The sequence below is a fragment of the Eurosta solidaginis genome, chromosome 1 (assembly GCF_040869045.1).
Source record: "Eurosta solidaginis isolate ZX-2024a chromosome 1, ASM4086904v1, whole genome shotgun sequence".
Lineage (NCBI taxonomy): Eukaryota > Metazoa > Arthropoda > Insecta > Diptera > Tephritidae > Eurosta > Eurosta solidaginis.
Window position 1 is genome coordinate 22,536,649 of NC_090319.1, and position 27,756 is coordinate 22,564,404.

The 27,756-nt window shown below is 37.8% G+C and overlaps 2 protein-coding genes across 5 annotated transcripts in view; one reads left to right on the plus strand and one right to left on the minus strand.

Annotated features, from left to right (window-relative positions):
• Positions 1 to 994: 994 nt before the first annotated feature.
• LOC137250236 (arrestin domain-containing protein 17) overlaps positions 995 to 27,756 on the plus strand; it is a 40,094-nt gene continuing 13,332 nt past the window's right edge. The window contains exons 1-2 of one of the 2 annotated variants that reach the window (XM_067782698.1): positions 995 to 1,071; positions 16,123 to 16,258. In XM_067782698.1, coding sequence (XP_067638799.1) covers positions 16,129 to 16,258 — 130 coding nt within the window. In that variant the 5' untranslated portion in view covers positions 995 to 1,071; positions 16,123 to 16,128. Of the gene's footprint in view, positions 1,072 to 15,689; positions 16,047 to 16,122; positions 16,259 to 27,756 lie in introns of those variants that run through there. The other variant, XM_067782690.1, reaches the window with a different exon arrangement.
• Positions 1,226 to 26,921, minus strand: LOC137250220 (arrestin domain-containing protein 17-like). 3 transcript variants are annotated; one of them, XM_067782666.1, is made up of 5 exons: positions 26,803 to 26,921; positions 4,834 to 4,974; positions 4,516 to 4,745; positions 3,721 to 4,447; positions 1,226 to 1,554 (listed from the first exon to the last, which is right to left on the minus strand). In XM_067782666.1, the coding sequence occupies exons 1-5, from the start codon at positions 26,858 to 26,860 to the stop codon at positions 1,340 to 1,342; spliced, it is 1,371 nt and encodes a 456-aa protein (XP_067638767.1). In that variant the 5' UTR covers positions 26,861 to 26,921; the 3' UTR covers positions 1,226 to 1,339. The 3 variants fall into 3 exon arrangements, with proteins under 3 accessions (XP_067638767.1, XP_067638747.1, XP_067638757.1); XM_067782646.1 differs by lacking the exon at positions 26,803 to 26,921 and adding an exon at positions 7,678 to 7,889 and having other exon boundaries at positions 1,234 to 1,554; XM_067782656.1 differs by lacking the exon at positions 26,803 to 26,921 and adding an exon at positions 7,678 to 7,889 and having other exon boundaries at positions 1,235 to 1,554; positions 4,516 to 4,730.

Genomic DNA, 27,756 nt, shown 5'->3' on the forward strand with positions numbered 1-27,756 from the left:
CGATTCGCACGATCGAGCGAGATTGCCTGCTTATCATTTCATTGATAAGTTTCAAGTGCAAATCAATATCTATAATATATCAACAAATACACTTGCCTTTGGAACGGTAATGAATAATGTGTAGTTATATGTAAATGGTATGTATTAGGGCGGTTCGATTTAAAAATCGCTCTTTGCTCTGTGAAAATCGTATTCTAGGGATCAAAATAAGAAACTTTGCCGAAGGAACCGTACCTCTAGAGCGCATTCTGAAGTTCCCCCCTTTGGGTCGAACTTTTGGGTAGAGTCAATTTCAATTCTACTTGCTGTGTCTTGTGGTGGCTTAAAAAAACAACACAAGCAATTTTACGATCTGCAATTGTGTCACAGTGATACGTTCATTTTTTAAAACGGTTGAATAAAAAACCCACACAACTATGTTTACGGCATGCAAATGCATCACAGTGACGCCTTGGTTTAAAAGGGGGTTGAAAAAACGCTAATTTCTAATAATTTTTTTTAATTTCTTTTCTATTACTAAGTTAAATTCACTTCTTCATTTACATATGTTCTGAATAAATAAATTTCTAAATAGAAAAATAAACTCCAAAAAGAAAAACATAGGCATTTCAAAGTGGGATATTTCAAAATTTGCCCCTACGACCCAAAGGGGGGACATCAAGATTCGTTTTAGAGGTATGGTTCCTTCGGCAAAGTTTCTTATTTTGATCCCAAGAATATGATTTTCACAGAGCAATGGGCGATTTTTTTGCCTCCCCACAAATCGACCCGGCCTAGTATCTATATTTACTTTTTACTATCTAAGATTCTACCCCAAGAAAAATCATATCTCTAATATGGTGAAGTAGTATATACTCAAACAAAAATAGAATATAGATGCTTTTGAAACATGTATGTATTTCTATCCCCGTGTGTGTGAAATATCCAAATAAGCAATCGTTTATAAGGGATATTTTCCGGTTAATATCCCAGTCAATGGATCTAAGGAAAGACGATCACATTAGTTAAAAACCTAAGCCGGGTAATAAAGGACTACCTGCCGAGCTGTTCAAACAAAGAGGCGAAGAGTTGGTAATTTTACTTCTAAGTTTTATGCTATCATTGCTTTATTTTGTATTGTTGTTACGCTCTCTTATCAAAACACATTGAACTTTAAATCCAACACTTTCTTGCTTGAGTATTCTCGTGGTGTGATAAGATGTGGGTATGAAGGTCGCCAGATAAATTCATATGTAAAGTTCAAATTAAATTGGGATATCACAAATTCGTTTATAACATTTATTTACAAATGATAGCAACTAATATATTTTTTAACAAAAATTGGGTGATCCATTGACCATCAGAGCCAAGTACTACTTTTTGCTGTGACACCCGCCACAGGATTATCACCGTTAAATCTGGAGCCATCAACGCTGTCAACGTCATTTATACTTGGACTTGGTATATTAAAAACAGGATAACGTGGCGCAAAATCATTTTCGCCATAATCATGCTGCTCATTAGCATTAATTTTTCCTGGTTTCATATGCATAGCAGCCTCGTAATTTGGGAGTGCTGTTGAAGAATAAAAATATTTAAAAATTATTAGTATTTTGTCGCAGTACAGATATGTAGTAGAGATGTGAAACTAACGATATATGATATCAATATGTTCGATTTTTTCTAAAAAAAATGAAACTTCATTTCAAATTATATAACAATAATTCTCTAGCTAATTTTTTTGGAGGCCTTTACGTCGTCAATTTTTTTGATAAAATTAAATGGAATGGATTTGGCGACAGTCGGTACTTTTGATGCCAAAACATAATTAAAACTATTAGTAATATCGACACTTCAATCAATTGGTATGTACAGTACCTCTGACATCGGAAATAATACCATAGAAATATCAGAAAGTCAAAGCAATAAAATTATTACTTAAGTTCCTCTAAAACACTGTTCACTCTGAGATTTATATATTATGTTATATGCAGAACGTTAAATAGTACTGAAGAAGGCAGAACGCTGAAACCGATTTTTCTAACAATGGACTACGGTAATAGCACTCCCGCAATAACACCAAAAAAAGTTGAAATGGTTCGGCTGAAGTCTCCAAATCTTTCTGAGACAAACAACACTGCAATTACCCAAAAACCAAGAAGATTCAGAAATCTGATGTAAAAATTACGAAATGATTAGGAAATAATCCTACCACTTCTCTGAACTGGTCATACAAAGCCATCCCGAAATTAATTGCAGATAGTCCCGGCAAAGGGAGGAAGGGTCACCTTTCCAGAATTCTTTCGATTCCCAATTATATGACCATATTATATATTCAAAATTATATACATATGACGAATAAAGTACAAATTATAATGATTTATGAAAACAATTTTAGCAGCAGACTTTGGGGCGGTCGAAATGTTCACTTTTTCAACAATTGCTGTCAGCTCGATTTAGGTCGTACTCGACCGTATCTTCCAGCAGCTCGCACTTCCTTCATCTGCTATTACTGATGAAATCTAATTGATAAACAAGAGGCGATGGAGGGCAGAGCCCTGTTGGTATGCCCAAAATAAACCTCCAGTGTTTTCTCTTAAGTCACAAGAGCAACTAAATTAATCTAACGTCGTAACAGTTCCATATTATCTTTTGCAGCCCCGCGATTCAATCCACGTCTTTACCGCTGGATCTGATTGTAACGACCATCGTATGTTCAACGAGTGCTGCACTACCACTTACCATCTCATTAGCCTTTTCGTTATATTCCAACCTCTTCCTGACCAGTCGATTTGTTATAAGAGTGTTACCAGTTTGTTATCGACGTGTTATTCAAAAAATATCAATATCTTATCGAAAGGTTAACGATTTGTTATAAAAATGTATATATGTGTTATCGCAAAGTTATCGATTTACTGTCGCGACTTTGCAGCCTATTTGTCGAAAAGTTTCACTTTCTGTTTGTTATTGGCGTGATGTCGCTCTGCTATCGAAAAGTTAATGCTTTTTATCGAAAAGTTATCGCTTCGTTACCAACAAGCTATAAACTTGTTATCCGAAGTTATTGAAATGTTTCGATTTATTATCGAAAAAATATCGAGTTTTTATTAAAAAGTTATGCTTTTCGGAGTTTTGCAAATTTGCTATAGACGCGTTTTCGATTTGTCATCGAAAAAGTATCCCTAAGTTATCGAAAAGCTGACCGCTTTGTTATCAAAAAGTTATCGACTGATTATAGGAAAATTATAAATTTCTTATAGGAGTGTTACCAATTTGTCATTGACGTGTTACTTATTTATTATTGACGACTAAATGTTTGTCGATAACATGCCGATAAAAAACCGATACAAAAATCGTTAACTCGGCGATACCAAGACAATAACAAACCAATAACTCGACGATAATATTTCGGTATCGATAATAAAACAATTACTTGATATCGGATGTAACCGATAAGAAGCGGACGAAGCTCTTCTCAAAAAACCCCAAATTTTTTGTTTGTGGAAAGTCACCTCTGTGGTGGTATAATCTCAGCCCGTAAGCCTGAGCTTTAGTAAACTTAGAGATATAAGTTTCCTGGATATACACCTGTATGTTTACACATTGAACTTCACGAGTACTTGGTACTCACGCCCTTTTTTCTTCAACTAGGCGCATATCGGATCTTAGTTCCGGATCATTTCGAAAAAAAGACATTTGTTCGATTTAGAGTTATGTAACTTGATATTTGTTAATACTTACGTATATAAGTATATTTCGCCCAGGGGCTGGGAGGTGCTGCAGACTCCATCATATTATTAGAAGATTCCAATGTATTTTTCAACGTTTTCGTTTCCAAAATTTTACCTCCGATATTTCTGCTTTGTATGCCATCAACTTTGAATACTTCTGCGCTTTCAGAATTCGTTCGAGTGCCTGTCCCATCTTTTGAAAACTCACTTTCCTTACCACCTTTGTCAAAGGGTGGTGGAGCTAAATTAAAACTGTGCTTCGCAGTGGGCTGTTCTTGTATTACGCGCATTAGCGGTACATTACCCACGGTGACCGGTGCACTGACGATGTGACCTAAATGCAAACCCTTCACTTTTATTGTCACCTCTACAAAATAAGCAATGTGTATGATTTTGCACAGATTTAAACAGGTCGGTGGTGTTGCTGGCACAATGAGTGGATAATTAAGTAATTTCTTGCAATAGGTCGGTATGCCATCACCTTGGGTTTTCGTTACAACAATACGTTCCTCTTTTTTGTGTATTGATGATGGTGGACTAAAATTGGTAATACGCATTACAAGTTCAACTAGAATTTCTGTAATTTTTTTGTTGGTTTCATTTGAAATCAGCACACTGACTGCTATGGTTTGGCCGGGAACATAGCCAGCTTGTGGCAGGGAAACTTGCATATGAAGTGGTTGACTTTTGCATGGACCACAGCAAAAGGTTTTCTCTGCCTCGGCTTGGCAGGGGAACTTTTTATAAAAATTATGGTTTAATAATTCTTTTTATTTTTGAAGTTATTATTAACTTTTTTACTCACCCTTAAGACTGGGCTTTCATAATTCAAATCCAACACCTTCAACACTGTAAATCCCTTTGTATAACTCTGGTTCCATTTCCATGGACGTATGAGTACAACTTTTACCATATATCTTATATGACCGTAGTATCCTTCGAAGGATGTAGGACAATTGTGCGGTAAATTACAAGCGAAGGTGAATGTGTGTATTCCCGGCATAATCTGCGTTGTTTGGTCTAAAGGATTTAAAACTATATAATATTGAGTTCATGGATCTCATATGCAAAATGAGTGACAACAGCCCAATCTTTTTTTGCTCGACACTTATATTTAACAAACCTTCTTCACAACCCAGCAGGTCAGTTTCCGATTTTATATAATCTTCATGGCCACCATAATGTCTCTTTCTCCTCTTATTACCAATTCCTCTACTCTCTGACCAGTGAGTATGTGCAAAGCCACCAATTTCTAAGCGAATACCTGTAACGATATCATTCAGACAAATTACTAAATTATAACTTACCAGGTATGTGGCAGCTTATAAACAAACTTCTATGAATTTTCAAACTGAGACTCTGAAAGCCAATCTCAAAAACGTGTCCGAAAGTATACGGAAAGAATGCTATGAAAATTTTAAAATTTTTAGTCAGAGTTTCTTAAGTATGCGTTTTTGTAGCCCAATAAATTTTAGTCCAACAAAGTTCAAGTTACCGGTCCCTCGGAATTCGCATTGATTTTGACAGAAGGGTGTTTCAGATTTTCTTCCACACGAAGTGCGCATATTTTAATCTTTTATAAAGAAGAAAATCTGTTTTTCGAAAAAGTTTTAAGATTGAGTTGCATAGTTTCAGTTACAAAATTCACAAGATATTATTCTCAAAATATCTAAAATACATACGGCACATTCTGCAAGAGCCGCCTCTGCTTTCATTGTCAATGGTACGCCTACATATAGAGGACAACTCGGTAAAACTCGCAGCTCTAAGCGATGTTACTCATTGGTGGGAGCACACTGTGTGTGTCAGCGGCATTTACCATGGCTGACTGAAATTATATGACTTTTCCAGGGAATTTAATTAATTTGTGTCTTAAACGGGGGTTCTGCCACCTAAATAGTTGGGGATGGAGCTCAGTCGAAATGGCTGTAGAGAGAGTGTATTGTGGACACCGTATATTTGTTAAAATATTGGCGAAGCGCAGCGCATGCTATGGATCCGTCGTCACTACATAAGTTGTGTCGGTTTAAGTTGGCGCCTTTATGGCGCTTGGATTTTCTCTGCTAGGGCCACAATAGCAGACTTGAGTGGGAAGGTTAATGAAATTTAAAAAAAAGGAAGGCGCAATACACTACCGAAGCGATTAAGGCCGAGGTTCTCTTCAAATTTGCGTCGTGCTCCTTTAAATTTTTTCCCACAAATTGGCGGGACACCACCAATTGTGTTGATGACCATAGGCAAAATATCAACAAAAAAGTGACAACAATTGAAAATTGGTCAGTGAAAAATACACGCCGTGCTGTGAAGATGCCTGCTCGCATACCACACGGTCGGCTCTGGGTTCGAGTCCAGGAAATAGAAACTTAAAAAAAAAACTCCACTGACATGAAATTCTTCTCAGCGAAAATGCATTTGCATTCAAGATGCAATTCGGAGTCAGCATAAACTATGTTGGTCTCGTCCCGTCCCCGCCTTAATCATAGCAATAACATTACTGTAAGGGTAGGAGGTACTAACGAGTCACTCTAGCCAGGCTCATCATGGATCATCCGAACAGTGAATGGGTCACGGAGGGACAAGAGACCTTTTGATTTATAGCCGAATGCCGAGCGTTATCGAAATACGTATTCAGTGGCAAACGAACGGTATTGAGCAGTTCTGGTGATGAATCTCTGTCAAATAATTCGCCAGCCGCTTTACTGCAAAGTTTTGATCTTCCTCGAGCTAGATGAATTGGATTTAATCCTACTCCAGGAGCTGCGGCTGTGTAATAGCCGCAATAAAGTGTCCGGATTGAGGGCGACCGTTTATAATATGCTGGTGCTCAGGGATACAGTAATACCAAGGTATTGTGTTCTTGTTAAAAAATAGATTTAAGCTTTTTTTGTCTAGCTTATGGCATTATAAATGTAAGCCTGTGAGGTGAGGTGTGGGGAGTTTTGTCTACCCGCTGAAAACCCACAGAGTGTAGAATCCCTGTCAAGGTTAAAGCAGTTATTTTTAAATCTTAAAAGGGAAGAGAAATGAAAAGCCTCTCAGTGAAAACTCATCTGCCGTGCGGAGTCGGCATAGAAACATGTAGTTCCAGTCCCGCCAATTTGTAGGAAGAATTAAGGATCATGGCCCAAATTGGAAGAGAAACTCGCCCTGAGATCTTTTCGTAGGTTATCGCGCCTTGCATTTATTTATTTTAAGAGGGAAGAGAAAAGCGAGATTGCTGCATATACTTCAGAAAAAACGTGGAAGTTTATATATGGATCCGCAAGGCTCTGGAAAACTCTCTGCGGTAATTTTATTCCCTTGGGATACTTAAGATAGGTATATGGTATTTGGATAATGAGCAGTGAGTAATCCTCAAAGCTTCTTGTCTTTCAATTAGTCCAACTGGCTTTCAATAATCTCCTGCCGACTGCCATCAAAAGTCGAACTGTCTCTTGTCCTACTCATCAGGACTGACCAAGGTGTTGACCATGAGTAATGTGGGTTTTTTAGAAGATAAGAATGTATTCTTATGCTATTTTTTATGTATAAACAATGAGTCATAACGCCTTCTTATAAGTGTTTTTTATTATTTTTGTTACCTTATCTTGATTTAATATATGTACCTTTCCTATTATGAGTTTGAAGTATGTACATACTATAATTCTAAGAAGATGAAGCGTGGGATTAGTTTATCAGTATGCGAAAATTTATGTATTGATAGACTGCCTTTCTCTTTGTAAAAAAACCGGACCCTCTTCTTAAAAGATGTCATGAGCATTTGAAAGAACCGAGATATCCGAAATTTTGAAATAAGTTTTCAAATCGAGGTATGTTGAAATAAATTTTTCGCTGCTCCTTGTCAAATTCTATAAAAATCAATCTCTAAAAGCTATGAAGCGTTTGAATTTGTCTACCACAGCACTGTACCTCATTGCTTTCTCCTACAATGCCAGTTTTATTTTTTAGAAGTAACCAATTTGCTCACCTTTCACTTGTTTTGGTTTGTCGGCTTGTAACGTGATTTTTCCCGTTACAATTTGACCGGCAAAATAGGTGCACAACGGATTGTTGTCAAATTCAATCAAACACGCAACAACCATTTTTCAGTATATATAATATATTTTTTTAAATTAAAGAGGGTTAAAACTTTTTAAAAATATCTCAAATTTTAAGCGTCGCAGAACTTAAAAAATGTATTGGAACTAGCACTGTGATTTAGTAACTGTTTCGTTAAGATATATTTGTTTGCTATTTTAACGCGTTTTTGCGCTAAATGTCGCTGCTAATGGCTGCCATTATAACACAACCAACATTTGGGACAGTGCTCTTGAGAACCAATTTTAAATCAGTGCGTGGAGTTTAAAATCAGATCTGCTCAACACCTATACACTTCTAGCACATTGGTTTTTGTTTTGCCCTGAAGCATAGACACAGATACAAATTCACGCTTTGAATATAAAAAAATTGTATAGTACTCCCATACTCGTATGTCCTCACTTATAAATTCGATTCATATGAAAATGTCTGAATTTAATATGGAAGTGCAAAGGAAAAGCACTTCCACCACCAGCACCAAGTCAGTTTGGTATGATATTCAAATTTACACTAACAAATTGACAACAAAAAATTTTTCTAAAACATTGTAGCACTGAGAAAAATATTAATTCAAAATTTTTTTTTTATTAAGGGGACAATCAAAATCCTTTAAACATTTAAAATATTTTTTTTTTTTTTTTTGCCATTTAGAAAAGTTTCAGTCTACATATAATTTTTTAAATTTATTGTGATTTGCACTTCAATATAAACATTTTTGAACAGCCATATTTCTACCCCCAATTAGTAACCATTTTTAGAAATGTCTGGGTTGGCTGACATTTAGCTCATTATTAATTATTACTGATCTAAACTATCAGGACTCGATGTATATTTACTAAATTTATTTTATAAGATCTTCAAAATTTAATTCATTAAAGTCCTTCGGGTCCAAGCGGACCCCGGTAATGAGTACTTAATAACTCTTAATAATGAAAACATTTAATAAAATTTTTTTTTCTGATCTTAGTTTTGTTCGTCTGTTCATCTTTCACAATCGTAAAAGAGTTTAAGATGCTGTTAGCACGAACCTTTTTTATTTTCAGTTTTTTCTATCATAATGAGAAATAAAATAATTGAATTAAGAAAAAATATAAAAATTTGTATATGAAATTCGTGTAATGCAAAGATAGATACAGCATGAGCCTTTTCTAAATCCTAGCCCTGTAACGCGGTGTGTTTGGTTAAGATATAAGTTTTGAAAATTTGTAATAAAACTTTAATTTATAAGTATTTTAAAGAATGCTTGCCTTAAAACTACAGATAATTCATATCTTTAGGATATCGTTGGATCTTAAATTTTCAGCTTTACGATTTTTGTAAGCTCTAAGGAGCTACTGAAGACACCTCTGCTCTTTTTATACACTTTCATTCGCGAGTTTCATTCCGATTAATTCACATCAGGCCTGGTTCTCTGAACAATTTGCGACAGTTATTTATTGATCATATAGCTTAAGGAATTCCTATAAAACATTTAATTCTTAATTTTGAATATGTAAACAAACTAAATATGTTATAATTCTAAACTTTATTTTCAACATTATAGTTTATCTTATCCTAAGTGCAGGACATTTTCCTCTTCGCAGCTTTTCTGTGTAGCTTTTTATTATTCACCTAATGTTTAAGGTACCGAATGTTCTTATAAATCAGTATTTTTTCTCCACCTTTCATTCGTTACAGCATACTATAACTAAGGCAAAAGCTACCTATCTCCTAGGTTCAAGAAAAATGTTTGTAATGTTTATTGGGAGGAAATATTTACTTATAGACCATTTTACGATTCGCACGATCGAGCGAGATTGCCTGCTTATCATTTCATTGATAAGTTTCAAGCGCAAATCAATATCTATAATATATCAACACATACACTTGCCTTTGGAACGGTAATGAATAATGTGTAGTTATATGTAAATGGTATGTATATTTACTTTTTACTTCTAACATCTACATTCTATAGTATGAAATATGTAATAAATTACATACGGAGCGTTCCTTAGTTGGTACGGAACAAATTGAACGAACTTTTACTGCTTTCGTCTTCAACTCAGCTATGGAATCGTAACATAATAATATTTTATGCATCTAGTGAGTACGCGTTGTGCCTAGTTTACATATTTCATTAATCCGAAGTACGATTTCCAAGCTATTGTGATTTAAAAAACGGGATCCGATCACGTATCGTATGTTAAGATTCGACCCCAAGACAAATCATAACTCTAATATAGTGTAGTAAATGTTCAAACAAAAATAGAAGAAAGATGCTTTTGAAATATATGTATCCCTATGTGTGTAAAAAATCCATAATAAGCATTCGTTTATAAGGGATTTTTTCCGGTTAATATCCAAGTCAATGGATCTAAGCCCGGTTATAAGGGACTATCTGCGGAGCTGTTCAAACATAGAGACATTACGAAATTGCCTGATGATGAATTCGTGGCGGTTTTCGAAATGGTACCATCGCAATATGCCGGTAAATGTTTCTTTCTTTCTTATCAGTTTCTCTTAGAAAAATATAATTATTGAATATTCAATTATTATAAGCCGTACAAGCAACATCAAAATTTTAGAAATAAGGTTTTTCAATTAGAAGAAAATTTGTCTAAGCGGGGTCGACCTTCGGCAGTGTTTGGCATGCGCTCCGGGTGTATTTCTGCCATGAAAAGCTCTCAGTGAAAACTCATCTGCCTTGCAGATGCCGTTCGGAGTCGGCATAAAACATGTAGGTCCCTTCCGGCCAATTTGTAGGGAAAATCTAGAGGAGCACGACGCAAATTGGAAGAGAAGCTCGGCCTTACATCTCTTCGGAGGTTATCGCGCCTTTCATTTATTTATTTATATATAAGCTGGCGTTCTTAATAATAGAGGCGAAGAGTTGGTAGAGAACACGCATCAACTCCTATGGTCTGATTGGCGCATGCCTCCAAATTGCAACTAAATTGTGCTTTGCCCAATGCAAAAGAAAGGTGATCACGCAAACTGAGCTAATTACTGCGAAAATAGCCTGCTTAGTATCCCTTATAGGGTTCTATCAAGCGTGATGTATAAAGAGAAGACTCACTTCCCATCTTTTTTTCGTCGACTTCAAAGCAGCCTTTTAAAGCGCGAAAAGAAGTTGATTTTTTGCTGCTATGTCTGAATTTAAGGTCCTTGGCATGTTTATAGGGCTGTACCAAATGACGTTGAGCAACACCACCATCTCCGTAAGAACTAGAAAGGGCCTGTTGTTGTATTAACGACAAAGACAGTCCCAGAAGGTTTTGAGAAGTGTTATCGATGTTGATCGTTCTTTGTCGGATATAGATCCGGTACGTCAAATCACCATTAAGGTACTAGCCGGACCACCTCGGGAACGATTTATAAGACCACATTAAGCCTGCTCGGCCATCCCTCCTCCAGCCCTAGTTCCATAAGGGACTTGGGGTCGCCAGAGCCTCGTCTTCTAAATATGTGTATGATAAAATCATATTTGTAACAGAACTTCCCTAGCGTATTTGAAGTTGACAATTGGGCTATTGCTTTGTATTGCGCTTATCAAACCCTTGAATCCCAAAGGACCTCTCCGAGCCATTCGAAACCAAACCAGGCTTCAGACAATAGACCCCTTTTTGTGCGATTTATTTAACCTAATGCTGAAGAAGATAATTATAGCAGTCGATCTGTACCACGATGGCAAATATATTATAAGATATTTTTATTATTAGCCTTAACAAACGCGCTCTGAGTTCTGCCTTCTCTGAATTAGATAAAGAGGCAAAAAAGTGGGTAAATGAGAAACAGATGAGATATTTCTTGTCATGAAACGACACTGTTGATGGATATAAATTCTAGACTGTGAAGCACTTCGTCTATCTATAAACCAGCATTGGCAGAGAAACCAATGTCAGCTTTGAAATTAAAAACAAGTGCTATTTTGGGTTTAGTAGGCAACTCAATCTACTTGTCGTGATGTATGGCTCGGTGGTTTGTGGACGGTGTCGATAGTTTTGAAAAAAATAGTTCTCCGGAAGATTTATAGTACCTGATGCGGACGGGTATAATGATGCGGACGGTATAATGATGAGTTATATATGCTTCACGCAGATATATGGACAGTGCAATGAATAAAACCCCAAAGGCTTCGCCGGGTAGGTCATGTTGTGTTTTTACAAACGTTCTGCTCAAGAAAGTATTTTAGTCGACATCGCTATTTGGAATCAGAGGAAAGAGTAGACCGGAACTGAGTTGAGAGAGACAGTTGGGGAAAGTCTTGATCTCTCTTGATGTTTTCGATTGGCATCAGTTTTGGCGGGACAAGAATAGCTGGCATGACTTGTCGCGAGACGGCCAAAATCGCTTAGGCGGTCAGACGCCAATAAATGATAATTATTAAATGGGTGCGCATTAGTGTGAAGTCACGGTTTGAATAGCCCATGGACAAAAGCCTTCACATTCCTGCAGCAAGATAATACAGCGAATTAACTGAACTGGCTTAACTCTGTATATTCAGAGACCTGCTTCGCTAATTCATCCGCAGCGTAATTCTACTACCTAGGACCCACGTTATCAATAAAATCCACTCGTAAGGATGCCACTGCACAAATTACAAAGATCTTTAGATAAGCGAAGGTTGTTGATTTTACGAAAAACTGCAAAAACCAATTTATGGAACTTTGGGAGTTTTCACGCATGTGCTTAAAGTGTAAAGGAGTTCGGGTCGAAGAATGTTAAGTAATTGCCTTAGACAAAGAACGAGACAAACAGGTCTTTGGAGTCAAGCTGCTCATATGCAATTTGTCTTTGGATAGCAAAACAAATGATATGCATAAGGTGCCCCTTTTTCTATTCAGTCGGAAATATTTTGTGAATGGACCACACACACGTACATACGAGAGAGTAGAGAAGAGCAAGCAGGCAAACATTATTTTCAAACAAGTAAGGACGGGACTGTCTTCGGCTATGCCGAAGACTTCTTACCTTTCATGAATGGGGCTGAACAATAATCTTATCCCGTTCGTAATCTCCGAATAATCGGATGTATAAGATAAGAAATATCTAGTGAACAGATCTACATACCTAAACGATTTTTAAGATAAATATAAAATAAAAAATAGGTAGGTACTTTGTGTGAGGATGCAAAGTTTCAGGTTTTTTGTGGTCTGCGTGTAAAAACTATGACTACGAATCACGTATTTCAAAAATATATGACGTAAACGTAACTATTTGATGAAATTTGATGCATTTTGAAGCTTCTAGCCGTAAAAAAGGGGCAAAAATGACAGTTTACATGAAGTATATAATATATATACCACCGATCTCTATGATTTTTTCAGACAACAATATATGCTATATACGTAAGCATTTTGTGAAATTTGAAGCTTCTAGCTGTTAAAACGGGGTAGAAATTGCGCAAAGTTTCTTATCTGAACAATCGGTTGTATGAGATATATACTATGTATACCACCGATCTCAATGATTTTTTCAGACATCAATATATGCCAAACACGTAAGCATTTGGTGAAATTTGAAGCTTCTAGCTGTTAAAATGGGGCCGAAATCGCAAAAAAATATATATATAGTATATATATATATATATATACTATATATACCATCATATATATATTATATATATCACCGATCTCTATGATTTTTTGACACAACAATACATACTATATACGTAGGCAATCGGTGAAGTTTGAAGCCTATAGCTGTTAAAATGGGGTAGAAATTGCGAAAAGTTTCTTATCTGAACAATCGGTTGTATGAGATATATACTATATATACAACCGATCTCTATGATTTTTTCAGACAACAATATATGCTATATACGTAAGCAATCGGTGAAATTTGAAGCTTATAGCTGTTAAAATGGGGTAGAAATTGCGAAAAGTTTCTTATCTGAACAATCGGTTGTATGAGATATATACTATATATACAACCGATCTCTATGATTTTTTCAGACAACAATATATGCTATATACGTAAGCAACCGGTGAAATTTGAAGCTTATAGCTGTTAAAATGGGGTAGAAATTGCGAAAAGTTTCTTATCTGAACAATCGGTTGTATGAGATATATACTATATATACAACCGATCTCTATGATTTTTTCAGACAACAATATATGCTATATACGCAAGCATTCGTTGAATTTTGAAGCCTCTAGCTCTTAAAATAGGGCAGTAATTACGAAAAGTTCCTTATCTGAACAATCGGTTGTATGGGATATATACTATATTTACGACCGATCTCATCAATTTTTTCAGGCAACAATATGTGCAATATGCGAAAGTATATGGTGAAGTTTGAAGCTTCAATCTGTTAAATTGGGTAAGATATTTAAAAAATCTTCTTTTTCTGAAAAATCGGTTGTATGGAGGATATATGCTATAGTGGTCCGATCCGGTCGGTTACAACAAATGTCTAATCGGACACCCAAATACACCCGCTCACCAAATTGTATCAAGATATCTCAAAAATTGAGGGACTAGTTTGCATACAAACAGACAGACGGACAGACGGACAGACGGACATGGCTAAATCAACTCAGCTCTTCAAACTGATTATTTCGGTATACTTAATGGTGGGTCTATCTATTTTCCTTTAAGGACTTACAATTTTCGGTTTCGTAACGAAATTAATATACCATTTCATTTTCATGAAAGGTATAAAAAGAAAGTATTAGAGTTAAAAAATGAGGTATTTTGATAAATGTATGAAAGAATGAACTTTACATGTATTTGTCTGTGACAGTTGAAGCCCCGTCACATAAGATATTTGATCCAGCATTGTGCGCTGGCAGATAGGTAAGTTGCATGTATTTGCATATGGAACGACAAATAGCACATCAGCGGCGCCATCTGACATGCAAAACTAGCCACCTTTCAACTTTTGTTGCAACAAAGCATAAGAAGAAGAATTTGACATTTTGTCTCTGAGAGCTTTCAGACTTTGCAAGTAAAATTATTTTTGCCACTCGTTGGTACTTTTCTAACATTTTTAACAATTAAAAATTTGATTTTAAAAAATGAATGGGAGACGAAATATGTTAGCAAGTATTTGCAGGTATAGTGGGAATGTTTATAACAGTGATTCCAGAAATTTTTTAAGTAAATGGGCAAGCCGGAGTAAGTTTCAACTGCTATGTCTGAAGTTCTTTTATATTTACAAAAAACTTAAAAAAATCAATAGACGTGCAACGGTTATGGTTGAAATTTTGTTGTTGTTGTTGTTGTAGTGATAAGGTTTCTCCGGTACCACAGCACCATTAAGGTGCTAGCCTACCATCTGGGGAACGATTTATGTGGCCACATTAAACCTTCAGGCCATCCCCTCCCTCCCTAATCCCAAGTTCCATGAGGAGCTTAGGGTCGCCAGAGCCTCGTCCGTTAGTGTAACAGGATTCGCCGCGGATAGGCGAGGTTGACAATTGGGTTTGGAGAAGCTATATATTGCGCTGGCAACGTGAAGGGTTGCGCTACACAGTCATTTGAATCTGGTATTTTAGTCGCCTCTTACGACAGGCATACCTACCGCGGGTATATTCTGACCCCCTAACCCGCTGGGGTTGATTGAAATTTTGGTTTCATTCCTTGATCAAAACAGAGTTATTTTTACCTAGTTCTTGGAAATTATTATATGAAAAACATTATTGTTGCGTGCCGTCAATAGAATAAGCAATCAAAATAGAATAAAAGGTAGGCTGATAAAAAGTAAAATTTATCGCAAAAAACTCTAAGCGATAAGATAAATGGCAATATTTTTGTTTTGCTATTCTGTGGAGAATAGTGGCAATAAGCCAACTTAGTGAGAACTTTATTGCTTTATTTAAGCGATACAAACAATAACAAAACTAAACAAACAAGCAACTATAACAAAATCATGAATAAATATATACGTTTATGATAAATATTTAAAATAAGAATAACAACGATTTAAACGCATACAAAAGCCGCCCACAAGCCCGTCCAAAAGCGTTTAACTCACCTGGTTCGGTTATTCATAGCTGCGGAACACAGCCAACTCATTAACTTTTCTTCAGTTAGGTAATGTTGCAGCAAACGTACGGTCGTGCCAATGGCCAATATTTAGATAACAACGCGAACGGCTGAACTAAATATTTGGGATTGAAAATTTTGATTTATTGCGCTGTTTAAGAACTAAAGTGATAACAGAGAGGCATTTACGGGGCTGTCGCTGCAAACATATTTTTAATCTGTTTTTATCTTTTTTTAAAAAGTAGAAAATACAAAAATAATTAGTGGATTTAGTGTTTCTTAAATATAAATGTGAGCACTTCTACGATTTTTTTTATTTTTTTATTTTTACTTTAAATGATCTTTAAAAAATTTTTTTTTGTTTTAGTGGAAAATGAGTGACGGCAAGAAGTTCAATAATTGTGTTGTCGTCTTTGATCATAATGATTTTGGCACCTATTTCACTGGCCAAACTGTGAGCGGAAAAGTGATAGTTACGTTAGAGAGGCCAAAGAAATTGAAAGGTAAAAAAAATATATATAAATATAAAAAATAAACGCATTATTGAAATATAAATTAAATCAATACATTTATTAGCCGTGTTTTTTTTTTACAAGCGTATACGTTTCGTTTGCTGTGAAAAAGCGCCTATACTCGCTTAGATAATGCTTAGGAGACCCATCTAGCGGCAGTGGTTAAACAACTAGCTACAGCACTGGGTGTACGGAAAAGCGGAGACACAACCCTCTGTTGTATTTCTGTGTATAACGTATAGCTGAATCAGTTGTGATAAATAGTGGTCGCGCATAGAATACATAGAAGTAGTGCAGAGGGGGAAACATAGACACATATTTCAGTTACATCTGAGTATAATGCGTATTGAAATTTAGTAGTACTAACCTTATGCGTAGCAATATCAGAGCTGTATTTAAAGTTTTCGCTTAGCAGTCCATATAAAGTTTAAGCGTAAACGTACGTAGATGTGAAACAAGTAAGGAAGGCTAAGTTCGGGTGTAACCGAACATTACATACTCAGCTGAGAGCTTTGGAGACAAAATAAGGGAAAATCACCATTTAGCAAAATGAACCTAGGGTAACCCTGGAATGTATTTGTATGACATGGGCATCAAATGGAAGGTATTACAGAGTATTTAGAAGGGAGTGGGCCATAGTTCTATAGGTGGATGCCTTTTCGAGATATCGCGATAAGGGTGGACCAGGGGTGACTCTAGAATGTGTTTGTACGATATGGGTATCAAATTAAAAGTATTAATGAGGGTTTTAAAAGGGAGTAGCTTAGTTGTATATGTGATAGCGTTTTGAAGATATCGACCAAAATGTGGACCAGGGTGACCCAGAACATTATCTGTCGGCTACCGCTAATTTATTTATATATGTAATACCACGAACAGTATTCCTGCCATGATTCCAAGGGCATTTGATTTCGCCCTGCAGAACTTTTTCATTTTCTTCTACTTAATATGGTAGGTGTCACACCCATTTTACAAAGTTTTTTCTAAAGTTATATTTAGCGTCAATAAACCAATCCAATTACTATGTTTCACCTCTTTTTTCATATTTGGTACAGAATTATGGCATTTTTTTTCATTTTTCGTAGTTTTCGATATCGGAAAAGTGGACGTGGTCATAGTCGGATTTCGGCCATATTTTATACCAAGATAAAGTGACTTCAGATAAGTATGTGAACTAAGTTTATTTAAGATATATCGTTTTTTCGGCAAGTTATCGTGTTAACGCCCGAGCGGAAGGACAGACGGTCGACTGTATATAAAAACAGTTATCGTCATAGAATCTATGTCCCTACCAAATTTCACAAGAATTGGTAAATTTTTGTTCGACTTATGGCATTAAAAGTATTCTAGACGAATTAAATGAAAAAGGGACTCCGCCATTTTGAAATTTTCTCTTATCTTTGTATTTTGTTGCACCATATCATTACTGGAGTCGAATGTTGTCATAATTTACTTTTATACTGTAAATATTGTAAAGAATTTACTTGCAAATCCTCTTATTTGCCCTTTTGCTAAGTTCGTGTCGCTAAACTGTTGAATAAATAACTCCAATATTGAATAATGGAAAAATGGCCTTTATTAAAGTACTTCACAATAACACTTATACTTTGCAACTAGCTGGCTTAACAACCAAACTGATTAATAGCTCAAATGAAACTCTACTATTGCCCGCCAGATTGCGTGCTTAATCAATAACTGCTTGATAGCTCAACTCAAACTGAATTCCAGCGCCTCTACATTTACATAGACGCTTCCATTTCCAGAATCGTCTAGTCCATCAGCTCTCAAACTTCTCAGCTGTAACTACAATTCCACGATTTTATAGCTTCTCTCATTGCATACTTTCAGGAGTATCTCAGATATATGCATGTGTTTGTGCATTGACTCTCCGCTGCTCGTATACGTACATGGTACATATGTGGAGACGCAATTATTGTTCGTTTATGTAGATATATTATGATTGAATTTTTGATGTGAATTCACGTCACTGCTTAGCATCGGCTTAAAAATAGCAGCACCCCTTAGTTTTGCTAATATGCGTAACAATATATTAAATTGTTTGTTAAAATTTGACTTAAAAAAATTTTTTTTAAAAGTGGGCGTGTTAGTCATCCGATTTCGCTAATTTTTATTCAGCACACTTATAGTAATAGGTGTAAAGTGCCTACAATATGTCCTTATGATATCTTCAACGACTGCCAAATTACAGCGTGCAAAACTTTTAAATTACCTTCTTTTAAAAGTGGGCGGTGCCACGCCCATTGTCCAAAATTTTTCTAACTTTCTTTTTTGCGTCATAAGGTCAACGCACCTACCAAGTTTCATCGCTTTATCCGTATTTGGTAATAAATTATCGCACTCATTCGGTTTTTCGAAATTTTCGATATCGAAAAAGTGGGCGTGGTTGTAGTCCGATTTCGTTCATTTTAAATAGCGGTCTGAGATGAGGCCCAGGAACCTACATACCAAATTTCACCAAGATACCTCATCATTTACTCAAATTATCGTGTTTACAGACGGACGGACATGACTAAATAAATTTCTTTTTTCACCCAGATCATTTTGATATATGGAAGTCTATATCTATCTCGATTAGTTTATGCCGTTACGGATTACCGTTATGCGAACAAAGTTAATATACTCAGTGAGTTCTGCTCAGCTGAGTATAAAAAAAACACAGCTATTGTCAGCATGTTCCAAAAGAGGTGTGTGTCTCCGCTTTTCGGTACAAAGTTATTTAACCACTGCCGCTAGATGGGTCTCCTAAACATTACCTAAGTGAGGATAAGCTTTTTTTTACCCGCAAACGTAGACGTATATACGTGTACACAAAACACGGCTTATGTTTGTTCCGGCTATCACATCTACTCACTGTAGAGAGAGATGTTATTATTCCAAAAACTATGCATACATAAAATTGTTTACTATCCCTTCTTTTCTACTTATGTGAAAACTCAAATAAAAATAATATAATTATAGTTTAAAAAAACTAAAAAACATGCAAATATGGTGCCGTTTTATAGTATCTATAATCCACTTAGATATTTGATATTGATAGCACCGTAGCACAGAGCTTCGTGGCTCCGCTATTAAGCAAACCTCCTTTTTTAGCGAGTTATTTAACCACTGCCGCGAGTCTTCAATAATTGCCGGTAGATGGGTCTAACGTGCGCGCCTAGCCTAGAGAGTAACAACAAGCATACATAGGTTAGGTTAGGTTGGGTGGTAGCTCCCCTGATATGGGAAGCTCACTTGGACAACATGAAGGTCCGTTGTCACATACCACATATAAGAAACTAAAATAACGGTGACGTAGATATAACTACTTAGAGAATCGTTGGGTATCAACGATAAAAATCCGAATCATCCCGATCTCAATCTGGGATAGTCCTCGGGAGATCCAAGTGACTCGCGACCGAAATACTTTCGCCTAGTTCTGACAAAAGCTGGGCAATCAAGCACAAAGTAATTTGGTAATTCCACCTCATCATCATCCATACAGCTGCAGCAGGATGGAGTTTCCAATATAGTGAGACGTACCGCATGGATACCCATGGAACAGTGCCCTGTCAAAACCGTGAACCCAATTATTTCAGCAGACCTCCTGCCATCCACTTTCGGCTAGAAAGATCTTGCTACCCTGCAAGACCTAGTGTCCGCCCAACGTTTGCTGAGCTGGTTCGAGGCCCAGCTATGGGGCCACAGGTGGCTAGCGGAACCCGAAATCCCTACAGCCATCTTCATCCTGTTTAGTTGTACCGATTCGGGCTAAGAGATCCGCTTGACAGTTACCCGGAATATCACTATGGCCCGGGACCCAGATATTCTTAATTGTAAAATTATTTGATGCAATCGCAAGTGAGGCATTCCCAGACCACCCTCGATCGCACTGTAGTTGAGCTCAAGCCCTTAATAGCCACTTGGCTATCAGAGTAGATGTTAAACACCGCATCCTTAATCGCAGCAACTTCCGCTTGGAATACACTGCAGTGATCAGCCAACTTAAACTTGCGGCTTACATTTAGGTCATGACAAAATGCCCCCGGTCAACCTTTCCGTCCAACTTCGACCCATCCGTTAACAAGTTAACCGGTCCCATGCCCCAGATAATTCCTCTTCCTCACTCCTCCCTTGGGGGAATGACTGGGGTGAAGGTTGCATAGGGAGCGTTTATCAGCATACAATAGTCCGTCCTGTCCGGGATAAAGTCGAAACTGGTAAGAAGGCTAGAGTGTCCGAAGTCAGAAAGCCCATAACCCATATCACGAAGCCTGACCAAGGACCGGGCCGCGGCTGCCTTTTCCGCAATATCTACTGGATGTATGTTCAGCATTACATTCAGTGCCAAGGTAGGGGTTGTTCTCAGAGCGCCACTGATACCGATCAGCGCCGTCCGTTGCACTGACACTAACATTTTGGAGGTGCTCGTTGTGTCCAGTGCTTTCCACCAGACCAGCACCCCATAGAGCAGAATCGGTTTGACCACCATCTCATAAAGTCAGTATACTACCCCTGGCGAGAGCCCCCATCTCTTTCCGATAGCCCCCTTGCAGCAGTACAACGCAACCGCAGCCTTCCTGGCCCTGTCTTCCACATTGGGTTTCCAGGACAGTTTCTTGTGCAGAACAATCCCCAAATATTTAACCCTGTAAGAAAGTACCAACGGTACCCCTCCAATCGAGGGAGTTCTGAAGTCGGGTATCTTATATCTCCTTGTAAAAAGAACCAATTCTGTTTTTCCCGGGTTGACCGCCAATCCACATGATACAGCCCACCTAGACACAGTATCCAGCTAGACCTGCAGAACATCGCGCAGGATGTCCAGAAATTTTCCTCTGACTAGGAGAGCGAGGTCATCTGCATAGACAACCACCCTACAGGCATTGGCTTCCAGCTCCACAAGAAGCTCGTTGACTACCACAATCCAGAGCAGAGGAGATAGGATACCCCTGCACACCTTCCTCTCAGTAAATAGATAAATACTTAATTGAGGATCGCACTGCGACCATTGGTCTATTGTGCCCTCAACTGCTTCACAGCACCTCATCCAAGCCGACTTCTCTGATGAACCCTAGCAGTTCACCTGGCTTGAGGGATTTGATGTGAGAATGCTCTGGCCATGGTGAGCCCAAAAACTAGCCCTACGACTTGAGATTGCGTCACATTCCAGGAGTATATGTTCCGCCGTCTCCGCTGATCGATCACAAAATCGGCATGTGTTGTTCGATAGTATGTCCAGCTTCTGCATGTGGCTGTTCAGTCTGCAGTGTCCTGTAAGAATAGCTGTTAGGATCCTCAGGTTATCTTTCGACAGGCACATTAATGCCCTATATCGAGTTGTGTTGTAGCCCCCCAGCAGTAACTTAGATTGCCTCAGGCCTGGCATATTGCGCCAGTGTTCTTCCCTCTTTTCCCTTTCTTCTAATAGTAGATGCCCTCTGATTTCCTGCGGGCCTACTGGCAGGAACGTCTCAGGACCAATAGGTCGTGTCGTTGCTGCCTCCCTTGCCAGGCTGTCCGTTTGCTCATTGCCCTCCACTCCCCTGTAGCCAGGAGCCCAGGCCAAAACAGTTTACTGTGTGCTCCTAGTTGATTTAGCTTTTCAACGCACTCAAGGACTAGTGCTGATTTTATTTCAGACGCCGAGATCGCCTTGAAGGCGGCCTGACTGTCACTGAGTATGGCAATTGTCTCATTGGAGTATTCGCGCTGAATGTTCAGGTCAGCACACTGGCTTATAGTTCCTCTCAGTTAATGCCCCTCTCCACTCAGCTGCGACAATTCTGCTGCATAGAAGTTTGCTAATTAATTCAACCAGAGCCGCCTCGACTCCTAAACCCACCAGAGCTCTCTCGATTGCGCCCGGTAAGACATTGGCTAGAAAGGTACCCAGACCATAGTCTTTGTGTTCTTGGGACCCCTCTATTTGCTTTACAATCGAATGAAGAGCCGTTTCCGTCGATCTGCCCTTGCAGTACGCATGCTGTTAAGCCGACAGTAACCCCAGAGGTATCCTTTCCCGTAGGTACAGCTCAATCAACCGCTCAAACGTCTTAAGAAGAAACGACGAGAGATGAATGACCTGAAATCCTTAGGTGATACATGAGATCTTCTGCCGGCCTTCGGAATGAAGATGACCCTAACCGTGTGCCATGATTTCGGGATAGAGTTAAGCCTGAGGCAGTTAGTGTAGGTGATGGCCAACCAGCGGCAGGAAATCCCTAAAGACTTTTGAAGTTGCGCAGGAATGATGCCATCCGGGCCGGGAGACTTATAGGTCTTGAACGAACTTATAGCCTAGGTTATTTGACTTTCCCGTAGTAGAATGGCAGGCATTTCAGGCGAAGATCCCTGCGCAACTGGGACATCGGGAAAATAATTGTCCAGTAAAAGCCTTAGGGACTCCTCGCTACTCATTGACCAGTCGCCACCATCATCTCTCAGATACCCCCGAGGGGTGGGATTCCTAGAGAGTATTTTTCTAAGCCTCGCGAATTTATTGCAGCCTTCTACGTTTTCGCAGAAGCTTCGCCATGAATCTCGCTTGGCTATCCTTATTTCATATTTATATATCCCCTGACTCACCTTGTAAAGCTCCCAGTCCGAGAGTAATTTACTCCTCCTGGCTTTGTTAATGAGCCACCTATTTGACGCTCTGAGGTCGTCAAGAGAATCAGACCACCAGTTCGGCTTGCCCTTCCCCCTGTAAGTTTTCAGTGAACAGGACAGTTGAAAGGCGCTATTGCTTGCGGAGGTGAAGTTTTCCACCAGGACGTCTATCTCAGATTCGGACAGGTCCGAACTAATGGTAGGCGCCGCAAGGAACAGGTCTCCCAGCTTCCTACAATACAACTCCCAGTTAGTACTTTTACGGTTCCTAAAATATATTTTACCGGGACGTTCTTCGTTCACCGAGGACTGAATATATCGGTGATCAGAGAAAGAGTGCGCGTTGAGAACCCTCCAGCCAGATATCCGATCTTCCAGTTCTCTGCTAACCAGGGTGAGGTCCACGACCTCCTCTATTACCGCAGTAATAAAAGTCGGGTCATTCCCCCTATTACATATACAAAGTCCCTCATCTACAATAAAAGTAAATAAAGACTCACTTCTGGTGTTCGTATCAGAGCTACAAGCATACATACAAATGAAGCTAATAAAGCATGTTAATAAACTTTGGACTTTCAAAGCTCACATTAACCTTCATGTAACGCGGTAGTCTACATTTGTGGCAAATTTGAAAAAAAGTCCAAAAAAAATAAAAATTTCCTAACAGGTGCCAAGGTTTTTCAGTAGCTTCTTATCAAATCTTAGTCGATTTAGTGCCTCAAAATCTACTTGAAAAAAAAAGAAAACACCATCTCACATCCGGTAGTATACAGCCACACTTATGTACATGTACACATTAAAGCAAGCAACCGCACTTATGTACAAGGCAACGAAGAATATTCCATAAACATAATCAGCAGCTCGAAGTTAAGAGAAATCTCACACACACACATGTAGGCATCATCTGTGAGCAGAAGTTGTTACTCACACATACACACGCATATAGCTAAATAACCAAGTATGAGATACAACTGTTCCATGTTCGTGAAAAGTCTAGACCTTAGGAGAAATATGCGAACGAGGCAACAGAGAGTATAAAAGCAGCGCAAGCTAAGCAATAACTAATCAGTTTGATTTAAACACGTTATTAGTTGTATAATTATGAAGTACTACTCCCAAAGTAGTCTAAATAAAAACAATTTTACATTACTGAATATTTGAGTTCAGCGATTCGAACGTTAGTAGAAGGTGCATAATTATCATGAACTTTTCAAAATTGCAATATTGACTATTTATTGCTGGAAGCGAAAAAAAATATCCTCTTTCTGACGACATACGATTTTGGTTCGTAGACCAAACGTTAATAAAATTGTAAGCCAATATATGAATCAAACTATGAAAAGGGGGTTTTTGACCCCCAACACCAGAGTCCAGCTTATTTTGGTTATTCTAAATACGTAGGGTTTATGTGCTCCACTAGACCTACAAATTGCCGTATAGCTCGCCGAGAGTGTATTTTCACTGCGAAGCAATGCAACTGATGCTATATGATGATGCACTAAAATGCAGTTTTCTCAAAATGTGCTCGGGGAGTTTAATATAGCCAACAAAATATTAGAAAAATCTGAGAAGTCTGACTTCGAATTTAAATCATAGTTCAGGCACCACGTGGCGCTACAAGCGATTCATCGGACTCTGCGGTCCAAATAAACGGAAATTCAATGAGCTTCGTGAAGGAACGGCAAGTGAATTAAATCAGAGAAGAATATTGGAAAAAGGTATGGATCAAAAGGAGTAAGAGAGCCCTTGCACAATATCGTACAGCATTAAGAATTGTATAGCGTTTAGAAGTAGTCGAATCAAATGAGCTGAAGAGAGAGTGGTTTGCATGGGCCATGAGGCGTTAGTAGTACGCCGAAGGTATTTTAAGAATGTTTCTGAGAGAAAGCTTCGATACAGCAACTAATATCAGGAAGAAGAATGAAACAAAGAATTATAACTAGAGAAATGGCAATAGGTCGATCTCTTTCTGCAACTTCTGGTGGTTCCAGCGAATAATAACCAACTTAATCTGTACGTTATCCAAATGGTAAAATATTTGAGCTGACTCGAGTTTAACTCGAACTTTGGGCGCTTAGACTAAGTGGTAAAGCAAGATTTAGGCTAAGAAGCCAAGATTATATTGAGCTCACCTTTACCCGTAGTTTGAAATCGTATGGAAAAACGTGCCCTTAAATTTGTTAAATTAAATAAATTATATTCAGGTAGAAATAAAGCTATTAACGTAGAAGTATTTTTTCTTAAAAATCCTCTTAGTTTTACAAGCCATTGTATGCTTACTACAAATCTGGACTACTTTCGGCAGCCTAGGTAGGTTTTATTTACCGATTACATGAAGATTAAGATCTTTCGCACGATATACATATTGTCTAAAAAATCATGTCCAGTTTAGCAAGAAATGTGTTTGATATCAATAGAAACTGTACAAGCGTTGTAATGGAAATTACCAAACAAATTTCCCAAACAGCAGATACCGTCCACTACTGAAAACCACATAACAAACCCATAGAAAGTTTTCGAGTTTACAGTGTCAAAAGCACGACGGCGAAACAATATCTTCCTAGATCTTTTCAGCAATCTAAAAATAGTGCCGGAATTATCTCACAACGTTCCTTACATGATACACACAATCGGGAAATAATAGGGAGATGGTAAAAAATAGCTCTAATATTTCGCTCTATTGATTTTAGTCACATCTTCCGATAGAATTTCCGGTCATGATTTATACAATAATTGGAGTATGCTGTTCAGTAGAAGGTCTCAGAGTTCGGGTCAGCATCAATACCTTAGCATAGACCATACACTTTAGTGAACGTTTCTTTTTGCATTGTTCCTGTATTTGTCACTTGAGCATACACGGAAATGGTAACTTCTGAGAATGGTTATCTAAAAGTCAGCCAATTAAATAAAAGAACTTATCTGGTATCGATAAACTAACTTACGCTATTCAACGTTATTCATCCTAAGTATTATCAGTAAATAAATAATGTAAATATGTAGGTACATACGAGTATGTACATATGAAGCGAAATGTTATGATCTTACTAAGTTATTTTTTCAAATGCATGTAAATATACACCTTAAAAACAATAGGAGGGTTCGCTATGTCTTGCAAGGTGCACAGATTGCATGGATTGTTTATATCCCACGACATGAAAGCACTCCATTGCGAAGTAGTACGAAGCTTCAAAAAATTTGCACATAAAATAGCAGACTACGACAAAAAAGTATAAAAAAAATTCTAAATTTTTTAGCTAGCGAAATGAGAGGACTAAGGGCCGACTTCACTAACTCGACTTAACTTAGTTAAGTCATATTTTTTAATTTTTCTGTTTCACCACCAATACTTAGCTGAGTCACAAATTAGCCTACCTCTCAGCTGGCTTATCTCGACTTTCAACAGTGTTGCTGTAGTACAAATTTTTAGTCGAATTAAATGGCAGTATTGATACTTATTTCATTATGCAAATATAGCAACTTCGCTATTGTGTGAATTCACTGGGTGGCGTGTAATTAAAACGTAGCTAAAAATATTACTATGTATAAAGCAGCTGATAGGGTTTTTGTACGTCAAATGGGTTTAGTAGCTAAGTTGGTGAAAACGAAAAAAACCTTAGCCTCAAATATGGGCTAACCTAAGTTACAACCAAGTTTTAGCCTAAGTCGTTGGCGAAATCGGCCCTAAGAGGAAAACCGTTGAGGCAGTGTTGTTGATTTTCATTTCCTACCATTCTTTACACGAAAATATACAAATTTTAGAGCATACTATAAAATGAATCGATTGCAAATAACTTTTGCGTGCAGTTTTGTTGTGACCTTACAATCCGTGCAATCCATGCCTTCTGTGCAATCTGTGCACCGTTTGCAGACAAAGCGAATTCCCCTAATGTTCCCATTTATTATTTTGCAATCAACAATTTACATACATGAGAAAAATTTTGATATACCCGCTTTTATCCGTACACTCTGCGAGTATGCTCCCATTGTTAGTACATGCACAAAAATCGCATCTGATACGCTGCAAGTTATCGTGAGTCCATGGACTGAAATACAATCTCGTGTTTTGAATCCACGTCTACCTCGGGAACTCTTTCGTATTGCCTCAGGGAAGTGTTCCATTTTTTCACTATCTGGAAAAGTTGTTGTTGGAAATGCTCTCCGACGCCACACTCTATTCCTTCGGAACCGCGGTGCTGACAAGCTTTCATATCACTCATCCCGTTTATTATAACACTTTGCTTATAAAGGATTTCGTAGACTAGTTGCTCCAGAATTCCTTGGCTCTGGCTCTATCGTAATCAATTTAAGACGAGTTCATCAACGTATTCGCCTACAAAGCTTTCAGGCCTTCAAGCTGTGGTATACGAAATTGTTCTCGTCGCCTTCCTTGGTTTATTTGCTAACGACTACTGTATGAGTTGGGTCTTTATATTATTGGCATGCGACCGACAGAGTTGTTGTGAATGGAAGGTATCGGAGATTACTCTAACGGTTGTATGATTGGTATTCAGGGCCGCATTAACCCTCAACGGGGTCCTAACCACCCGTCAATTTCGGGGCCCTTTTTTCACGTCTGTTCCCTTCTTTTGCGATTAAAAAATACAAACTTATACATACCTTTCATAAAAATTGTATTGTCACAATGTAATAATATCAATGAAATTACTATCTACATTTTAAACATGTCTTTTTCTACATTTGTTTTCGGCAAATTCATCAATTATCGATTTTGTTCAATAAATCTGACTCAATGCAAAGTATACCTAACATCTCGAGTCGCTCTTGTCGCGTTGTAGTTCTTTCAGCAGCTTTGATTCTTTTTAATTGCGAGAAAGATCGTTCGACAGAACAATTTGTGATCATTAATATTAAAAAAATTC